At 47.3% G+C, this 10,500-nt stretch overlaps 1 protein-coding gene across 1 annotated transcript in view; it reads left to right on the top strand.

Moving 5' to 3' along the window:
* Positions 1-3,811: 3,811 nt before the first annotated feature.
* The window catches only part of FBXL17 (F-box and leucine rich repeat protein 17), a 112,988-nt gene continuing 106,299 nt past the window's right edge, over positions 3,812-10,500 (top strand). The window contains exon 1 of the mRNA XM_085847985.1: positions 3,812-4,562. Coding sequence (XP_085704111.1) covers positions 3,812-4,562 — 751 coding nt within the window. The remainder of the gene's footprint in view (positions 4,563-10,500) is intronic.

The following is a 10,500-nucleotide window of genomic DNA, read 5'->3' as shown; positions in this document are numbered from 1 at the left end:
AAACGGGGCGGAGCGAAGGGCGGAGCTCCGCGCTACAAAAGGCGGACAGGACGGACCTTGGGTTGTGTTGGTCGAGAGTTGGTCGAGTTGCTTCGGGTTGAGTTGGTTCTTCGAGGCTTCCTGTCTGCTTGTCTTGTCGGGGGAAGAATCCTGCGCCCGCGGCTTGGCGAGCAGCCTGTCACGAAGGCACGGACGGGAGACGCGGCAGCGCCGGTTGTGAGGTGGACCTGCGCGTCCGGACGAGGAGTGCCGGAGAGAGGTCGGGGACAGGCGCGACCACGCTGACGGTCGTGGGAGAGGGGCTCACCGGCCACGAAAAGGGAAGTCGCGACTTCTTTTTCCTTTTCCTTTGCTTTTTGTGTAAATGTCTGTGGGTGGCGCTGTCTATCAAGTAGTATTGTTTTAAGTGTTGCCGTGTGTTTGCGTATTCGGTCGTAGCTCTGCATTGTTGTTGTTGTTTTAAATTGATATATGCGCATTTCTGATTCTGTTTGGCTGTATATGTGTGCTCTGTGTCTGTGTGAATAAAGTGCTTGTGTGAACTTGTTCCCCATTTCACTGCGTCCTTCCCTTTGTTGAATCTCCATCTTGCTTCACGTAAAGGGTTTGTCGTGGGCTTAATACACCCGATAAGTAATCGGAACCGTCGAGACCGACGATAACACTGCTCAGTTATCCTGATAGTACGGAACGGACCGCTTAAGCGGCCCGTGTCCGGAGTCGACCTGCGGCGAGGTGCGATCGCCCGGTTTACCATCCGCGTGGGTACTTAGGTAGGTCGAGTTTGGCGAACAACCCTATCCCATGCGGGTGGCCGATTGGCAGATCGTGGTGAGGCCGAAAGGCCCACCCGTGACTAGCTCCCGGCGTTAGTCCGAGAGGGTCACGACAGAATTGTCCGTCCGGTGGGCGACGTGCCGCAATTCGAGTCACGTGACCGATCGCACGCCGGCGGGCGCGAATTCGCAACAATATATATATATATATATGTGTGTGTGTGTGTGTGTGTGTGTGTGTGTGTGTGTGTGTGTGTGTGTGTGTGTGTGTGTCTGTGTGTGCTTGCATTTGTGTGTTTGTGTGTGTGTGTGTGTGTGTGTGTGTGTGTGTGTGTGTGTGTGTGTGTGTGTGTGTGTGTGTGTGTGTGTGTGTGTGTGTGTGTGTGTGTGTGTGTGTGTGGTGTTTATATATGAGTATGTCTCTGAACATAACTGGATGGTGGTTATATCCACACAAATCCAAACGGTGGTTATTTCCATACATGTCAAACGGTGGTTATGTCCGGATGAACCCTCCACTCACACTGTCTTGCTTTCCTTTCCCTCACACTGCCTTACGTTGCCCTCCCCTCAAGGTGCCTTTCCCTGCCCTTCCCTCACACTGCCTTCCTTGTCCTTCCCTCATGCTGCCTTCCTTTCCCGTCACGCTGCCTTCCCCTCCCCTCATGATGCCTTCCCCTCTCTCAACCCTCCTCACCTCCCCACCCCTCTTCTCTCCCCATCCCTCCTTGCTTCCCCCTTCCTTCCTCACTCCCCACCCCCTTGTATACCCATCAGTGAAGCGACGGGTGGTATTTGCTCGTATTCTGTATTATATAGGGAGTCGTGTCTGTCTGTCATGCTATAACCTTAGAACAGGTTCACGGATTTCAATAAAACCAATGACGGTGGATTCAGGGAACTCCCAGGAGAGGTTGTAATGCGAAAAAAAAAAAACAGGGGAAGGTTTGTGTATGGGAACAGGGGCACACATGGCAAAACTGCAAATGCCAACTTGCGATGCTGGTTATCCCCACATGGAGGGCAGGATGTTTTTTTTTTTGTTTTTTTTCAGCTTACCAAGTCGAGGCTTGTGTTAGAGCTAATACACCAAAACATATAACAAGGCAGGAGACAAGAGGGGTGGGAGAGGGAAGCACAAAATAGTAGGGTACAAAGACAATAGGATATCTGTGGAAAGGAGAGGGATCTCCCAGGAATCCTTTTTTGTTCTTGCCTCATCGCTTAACCATCGCAGCAATGATTGGTATTTCCCATCAGAAAAGAGACGGGTCATATATGCTGGTTATTATAAATTAATAGCCTTTATAAATGCATGTGAAACAAACTGCTTCAGGAAATAACAAGAACACTGTCATTTGCCAACCTCCCTGGACGTGGCCACAAGAGAAAACTTGATCGAAGATTGCAGCGAAGGATTGTTCGAATGGTGGAGAAAGCACCTCGATCAACTGCCAAACAGATACAAGCTGATCTTCAAACACAAGGTATGACAGTTTCAACTCACACCATCTGTTGCCAACTCAATGAAAGGGGGTTCTATGGTAGGAGACCCTGGAGGACCCCACTGCTGAGAGAGACACACATAAGAAAGCCCGACTGGAGTTTGCCAAATCACACCTGAACAAGCCAAAATCCTTCTGGGAGAACTTCCTTTGGACAGATGAGACCAAATTAGAGCTTTTTAGTGAAGCACATCATCTCTGTTTACAGAAAACAAAATGAAGCCTTCAAAGAAAAGAACACCTTCCCTACAGTCAAACATGGAGGAGGTTCAGTGATGTTTTGGGGTTGCTGTGCTGCCTCTGGTACTGGGTGCATTGAATGTGTGCATGGCATCATGAAATCAGGAGATGACCAAGGAGGCATTTTGGAGCGCAATGTTCAACCCATTGGGATTGGCCAGTGTCAGAAAGCTGGGTCTCCGTCGAAGGTCATGGGTCTTACAGTGGGCAATGACCCCAAACACACTTCATAAAGCACCCATGAATGGTTCAAGCCAAATGCTGGACTGTTCTGAAGTGGCCAGCAATGAGTTCAGATCTAAAACCCATTGAAAACCTGTCGGGAGATCTGAAAACAGCAGTTGAGAGAACACCTTTCAAATCTGGGAGAAATGGAGCAGGTTGTACAAGAAGAGTGGGCCAAACTGCCAGTGGAGAGGAGTAGGAAGCTCATTCATGGATATAGGAAGCCCTTCATTGCAGTTATTTTGTCCAAAGGCTGTGATACCAAATATTAAGTCTTGGGTGTCAATAATTTTGTCAATGTCATTTCTTTTAATTTTCTGATTTAAAAGGATTTATTCAGTTCTGAATAAAAAATAAAGGTTCTGTAATCTTAACATTGAAACAAAGAATTGTGGAGAACAAAAGACTTTAGTCAATTTCAACGTATTTTTAGAGAAAATTGAGTTATTTACAAAAAGTGCAAGGGTGTCAATATTTTTTGCCACGACTCGGTTTTTGGCACAAAAGGTGTGCCACAGACATGTTTATAGAACATTTGGTGCCGGGTGTGAGGTAAGTACCAGCACGTCACTTATCCAGTTCAGACGTTCTACCAAAGTACAATAGAGCAGCAAATAGGCCCACGACCCTGCTTGGAGCATCCGCACTGGTAGGTGGACCGGTGTGACCAATTTAATAGTGGTTTGTGAGTATTCCAGCCAAGAAGCTGTTCCCATTTGACAACTACAACAGTATGTTCAGCAAAAATAAAACTTTTTCAATTTCCTAATTTATTTTACACAAACAAATACAACCCATCACTTCGCTGTCTGGGGTATTAAAGGGGGAGAGAAAAAGGGAGTGGGGGAGCGAGGAGGGGTGAGGAAGGAGGGGGGCAGGGTGAGCGACACCTCACCAAACGTTGCTACACACTCCGGGAGCGAGGAGGAGGGGGGAAATGGATCGGGGGTTTGGCTTCTTTTAAAAAATGTTCATCGTTTTATCCGACAACCCTTATCTGGGGAGACGTGAAGGATTTGATGTGCGGGCCAACCCGATTAACTTCATTACTCGGGGGTTCGGTGCATGCACCCTGAGCAATCTGAGGCAGTTTACGTCAATTCCAAACATATTCGCTTCGAAGTTAATGTTAAGGGTAACAATTGGATTGGTCATGACAATCGGATTGGTCATGACAATCGACTTGGTCATGACAATCTGATTGGTCATGACAATCGACTTGGTCATGACAATCGCATTGGTTATGACAATCGGCTTGGTCATGACAATCGGCTTGGTCATGACAATCGGCTTGGTCATGACAATCGGATTGGTCATGACAATCGGATTGGTCATGACAATCGGGTTGGTCATGACAATGGGATTGGTCATGACAATGGGATTGGTCATGACAATCGGCTTGGTCATGACAATCGGATTGGTCATGACAATGAACTTGGTCATGACAATCGGCTTGGTCATGACAATCAGATTGGTCATGACAATCGACTTGGTCATGACAATCGCATTGGTCATGACAATCGGCTTGGTCATGACAATCGGATTGGTCATGACAATCGGATTGGTCATGACAATCAGCTTGGTCATGACAATCGGCTTGGTCATGACAATCGGATTGGTCAGGACAATCGGCTTGGTCATGACAATCAGATTGGTCATGACAATCGACTTGGTCATGACAATCGCATTGGTCATGACAATCGGCTTGGTCATGACAATCGGATTGGTCATGACAATCGGATTGGTCATGACAATCAGCTTGGTCATGACAATCGGCTTGGTCATGACAATCGGATTGGTCAGGACAATCGGATTGGTAATGACAATCGGCTTGGTCATGACAATCGGATTGGTAGCTCCATGTTTTTCGAAGTCAATTCATACATTCAAGTAATGGCATAGACAGGTGAAACGAGTTAAATGTTGGGCTGGAATCGATATGATCATCTTGAGATGAATTGTCATGACAGTCACTTGCATTTAGATAAATGAATAAACAATACTTAACCTGTTAAAGTTCAAAATAATACCAGCATTGGCATTTTAGAATTACACATTTGAAATTCCCGAATAAATTAAAGGAAAATATTCAAAATTCACCTCAATTTCCTCTCCCTCCTTGATGTACCCATGCAACCCCATGAACCCCTTTATGTAACCCCGTGAACCCCTTTATGTAACCCCGTGAACCCCTTTATGTAACCCCGTGAACGTGAACACCTTTATGTAACCCCGTGATCCCGTTATGTAACTCCCGAATCACCTTACGTAACCCCTGAACCCCTCTATATGACAAAGTGAAACCCTTTACCTCCATGTGTATGTGCTAAATAGACGATGAACTTCCTTCTAGAAGACACTGGATCATTCCAAGATGAACTAGAAGGGCACTCGGTAGAGTGCACACCTCCGCCACGTAATACCTGATCCACGAGAACATATCTGGCCCGACACATGTTTCAAATACCATGCGATACAGAACTAGATCGTTTTTGGCCCGATCTCTCATATGGTGAAGAATCACGTTAAAAATGAAATAACTATCATATCCAGATCGGAATCTTCACCAAAATCGAATCAGTTCGTCATGGTCACACACCCAAAGTGTCCACCAAGTTTAATCTGAATCCGTCCACAACTTTTTGAGATATCCTGCATACAAACAGACAGAAAGGGGTGAAAACAAACTCCTTCACCTTCACTGGCGGAGGTAATAACCACGCCAGATTTGAACACCTAAGAGTGATTTGGTATTTAAACGTCTCACTTGTTACTTCCTCCAGCGAAGGTGGATGGAGGTTATGTTTTCGCCCCTTTCTGTCTGTTTGTTACTTGGAGAAAAAATTTATTCGCCAAGTACAGCATGTTGGCCTGTAGCGTTTGTTGGGTTGCCAAAATAGGTGACCCTTATTGTCAGTAATTCTGTCTGTTTGTTTGGATGTTTGTTCGTTTGTCATCAGCATAATTGGTAGTAAACGTGGGCGGATTTTGATCAAACTCGGGTAGTAGGTACATCTTATGACCTCGTACTTTAGAAATTGTGACGGTTGCTAGGGATGCTTTGGTTCCCTAGCAACAACCGAAAAACCTTCAAAATCGGTACCGTTCATGCGAAATCAATTCCGAAAGCCATTATCCCACGTAGGGTTATGAAATTTGGCACGAATGATCGACAGGTGATGCTCTATCAAATATATTCCGGTTTTTGTGATATATGGAATACTTTACCCGCAGCGCCCCCTACAATTAGGGTATGCGCGAAAATTGGCGAAAATTAAAGGCCCCCTAGCGACCAGGTGAGTGTATCGATACGAATGAAATTTTGCAGGTTCATGGTATTCAATGAGTACTACAACTTTTCCTCAGCACATATTGACCGATTTCGCTTAGGTCAGGGCTCAAAGGTGAATTAGTGCAAAAATCGATAATATACGAGAGCTGGAGGCGCCTTCGCGCCAAATGCTGCTACTCCTAGGGTTATGGTTGGATGGTCATGAAAATTCACACTAATCGTCTGGAATGCATTGTGCACAAACGATCGAGCCGGATTTTTGATTTAGATCTTTGTTCACCCACAGCACCCCCTCGAACTTTGGGGATTTCCGATTTCAAACCGCATTTTCGGTACTTTTCATTCAAATGGATACCGAGTAATTATTAGGAGATGGAACTGTATGAGATTTGAGATGCATAATCTTAAGGTGATTCCGTCTCCGCTATATGACATCCATTTTGCTCTATATCTTATAGTTTCCATGCTCGGCGACCCATCGTCGCCTACCGGCTTGTCTCTTTGTCTGTTTGTTTCACAATTTTTAGCCATAATCTTTTTGCAATCCTTCTGAAAGTTTCGCATCAAGCGGTTAAGCGGTTTTGGAGAAATAATTTCAAAATATATTTTCGTTCATTTCAATATGGCTGCCAGACCAGGTCATTGATGACATCATAATTACCAAACTTTGTTCCGCATGCGTAGTTGATCAGACCTGTAAAGTTTCACCTCCATCTGTTCAGCCATTTCGGCGAAGATTTTTTTAACGGTTTTTCTTTCAAAAAACAGATATGGCTGCCAAATGACGTCACCGATGATGTCATCAGTTTAATTAACCGGTCACATTTCCTTGTAGATAATCCTCAGAATTCACTCGGTTCATTTGTGCCATGAGGCCATGACATCCTCACACCCTCAAGTGGAATTCCTCTATTTAGGAGATGTCAATGTACACCTTTGGAGTGGTTCAAATCTTCCCACATGGATTTTGGTTGAGTTCAATCGATTACTTTCGCCATTCTCAATGATTTGGAACAAATTATCAACGACCCCATCCATATTTCAGATCGTCACGATCACTCTTCCAATACGTGAAGCAAAGTGTACCTTTATCCAAAAGAAATGTGACAACCTGTCATCTTCTTCCACTCATAACATATTTCTGGTCCTTGGCTAAAAGTATCTCCAACAACTTCTGTCGCTCCACCTTTCCTTCGCTTTTCCATTCTGATGATACCATCGCTGTCTCTCCGACCGATAAAGCAACTCTTTGTGGTTCTCTTTTCTCCTCTAACTCCACGCTGGATGACTCTAACATTCCATCTCCCTCTGATGCTCCCCTCACCAATCCCAGGTCCATCCCTATAATCTCTTTTCATGAAGTCAAAAAAATACTCCTCTCTCTGCACATAAGCAAGGCCAAAGGGCAAGATGGCATTCCTCCTCGTGCCTTGAAGGAATGTGCTTCAGAACTTGTACCCGTGCTTGCTCGTTTGTTTTGTTTTTGATTAAAACCCAAACTTTTCCTCTGACCTGGAAACAGGTCAGGTTCGATCTGTGACCTGCTACAGGTACCATGTAAACCTGTACTAACCTGTTCCATGGTCGGGTTGTCGGCGACTAAACCGTCTCCCCCACCAGGTTTTCTGGTGAGGAGGGTGTTTGGATATGGACACCCAGCAGGATTAAAAACAAAACCTGTCAAAGGGCGGAGGAGCTCCTTGTGAGCCAACGGCCATCCATATCTAGTGCCCAACTGTGTCTGCGGACGTCCTCCTGCAGTTGGGTTACTTCTTATTAGGAGGTTGGTGGCAGGATTTGCACTCCGGCCACCGTAAAACGCTTCATTCCGCAAAACGCAAAAACGCAAAAAAATCTGAAAACCCACTCCGTGGGAGTACCTCCTGTGCAGCTTCCCTTCGCAGGGCAGCTCACCGGATGACGGGATTGGGGCAAAGCCTTCGGGACCCCCAATCATTGATAGGAGGGAAACCACGGGGTAACATCCCTGGGTCAGATTGCGGGAGAGTGTGTCGGAGTGGTGCTGAGGTGTCGTCCACCAGACGGCGGTCTCCTTGGGTTAATCTGAGGCGGTCCCTTCGGGTGGGTGCCTGGAATGTCCTATCCCTAAGAGAGGATGATCACCTGTCTCTGTTATCATCTGAGCTCAAGCGTTTGGACATCGGGATTGCAGCTCTCTCTGAGGTTCAGAGACCGGATTGCGGCGAGATAATGGTGGGTGGTTACACCTACTATTGGTCTGGTCGCTCTGATGGTTACCATACCCAAGGAGTTGCTGTAGCTGTGTCCAATAGGCTGACCCCAATGATAATTGAGGTAACACCGGTCAACGAGCGTATTATGAGATTAAGGATTCGCCACTCCTTAGGTGTCATTTCCCTGGTCTCTGTTTATGCTGCGACTGAGGCAAGTGATCTCACCGTGAAGGATGCATTCTACGCCACACTCGAGTCTGTGGTTGATCAGTGCCCCAGACGAGATACACTTCTAGTCTTGGGGGATTTCAATGCATCGACTGGAACTGATAGGGATGGTTATGAGGTGTGTGTTGGTCCCCATGGGTCAGGAACTATGAACCAGAATAGCACTAAGTTCCTTGACTTTGCAAGAAGTCATGGACTTAGGGTGGCTGGTTCATGGTTTCAGCGCCCGCAAGCTCATCGCTGGACTTGGGATTCCAACGCTGGCGGTGTGGCAAAGGAGATGGACCATGTCCTCATTAACGGTCGTTGGAGGATGATCCAGAACTGCAGGGTCTACCGGAGTGCTCAGTTCCTCAATACTGACCACAGGCTTGTTGTAGCAACTCTAAAGCTGCACCTTAAATCCTGGAGAATGGTACCATCCCAGCCTAGGCTGGATGTTGCCAAGTTCAGGGATGAGAGAGTAGCTGAGGAGTTTGCAAACAGGCTGAGTGGACACTTGGGGGGTCTGGGTGCTTTGGGGGGTCCTGAAGAGTTGTGGAGCACCTTCAAGACCACCGTCCTTGATGTTGCCGGTGGATGCCTTGGAGTTCACCGCAGGGCAAAGAAGAATTTTGTCTCTCAAGGGACACTGGATACCATTGACCAGAGTCGCAGGGCCAGTCTGAATGGCAGAGCTGAGCTGTTCAGGGAGCTGAGGCGTAAAACTGTACGTGCACTGAGGGTGGACAAGGAGGCCAATGTGCGAGGAATCTGTGAGGGGGTAGAGCATCACCTGTGGACAGGTGATTCTCGTCCCGCTTACAGGGGAATTCGCGCATTACGTTCATCCAAGCCCATCCCTCGGAGCACTGCAGTTCGAGCAGAGAGTGGTAGGCTCTTGACGGAGGAGTCTGAAGTGAAGGCCCGCTGGGCCGGTTACTTTGAGCGGTTGTACCAGGCTGATCCCCCAGATGTCGAGTTGGACGTCAAGGGTGTTACAATCCCTGTTGCTGACCCTCGAATCAACTGTGGTCCACCATCGCTTGTGGAAACACGGGCTGCGGTGAACCAGTTGAAACGGGGCAAAGCTCCAGGGATCTGTGGCATCCATGCTGAACTTCTCAAGGCTGGTGGAAATGCTGCACTCGTGTCGTTGCATGCAGTTTTGTGCTCTGCCTGGAACACAGGCATCATCCCAACTGATTGGAAGAGGGGCCTTGTTGTCCCTCTCTGGAAAGGGAAGGGTGATTGCCAAGACTGCAACAACTACCGAGGTGACGCTGCTCTTAGTGCCGGGCAAGGTCTTTGCTCGGATAATTCTTGATAGGATTCGCCACCATCTGCTTGAGCACCAGCATCCAGAGCAGTCAGGCTTTACACCAAAGAGGTCAACGATTGACCGTATCCTTGCACTTCGTGTCCTCACTGAACGCAGACGAGAGTTTCGGCAGGGGCTGCTTGCAGCCTATGTTGATCTCTGTAAAGTGTTCGATTCAGTGAATCGGGATGTCCTCTGAAGGATTCTTGGTCTTCGTGGGGTGCCACCAAAACTGATCGATCTGATGTCTGAACTCTACTCTGGTACTGAGAGTGCTGTGAAGTGTGGTGGTACCATCTCTGACTTATTTCCAGTTGTTACTGGAGTTCGTCAGGGATGTGTACTTGCCCCCACACTTTTCAGCACTTGTATGGACTGGATTTTTGGGAGGATGTCGGAGAGATCAAGTTGCGGTGCATCGTTTGGCAATGTCAAGATCTCGGACCTTGATTTTGCAGATGGTGCAGTCATCTTTGCGGAGACTTTAGACATCCTCTTGGGGGCCCTCGAGGTGCTGAATGAGGAGTCGGAGCCGTTGGGATTACGGATTTCTTGGGTCAAAACTAAGATCCAGGCTTTCGGTGACATCTTGGATGCTGCTGTCCTGTCTGTGTCTGTTTGTGGTGAGGATGTTGAGGTCGTGGATAGATTCACTTACCTTGGCAGTGATATTCATGTCTCTGCTGGCTGTGAGTCAGAGGTCAATAGACGTCTGGGTCGGGCCTGGGGAGTCATGTAT

Source organism: Eptatretus burgeri, chromosome 11, assembly GCF_056783735.1.
Source record: "Eptatretus burgeri isolate ZD-2024b chromosome 11, Ebu_testis_v1, whole genome shotgun sequence".
Lineage (NCBI taxonomy): Eukaryota > Metazoa > Chordata > Myxini > Myxiniformes > Myxinidae > Eptatretus > Eptatretus burgeri.
Note: the sequence above shows the minus strand (reverse complement) of the source record. Positions and strands in the feature narration are given on the sequence as shown.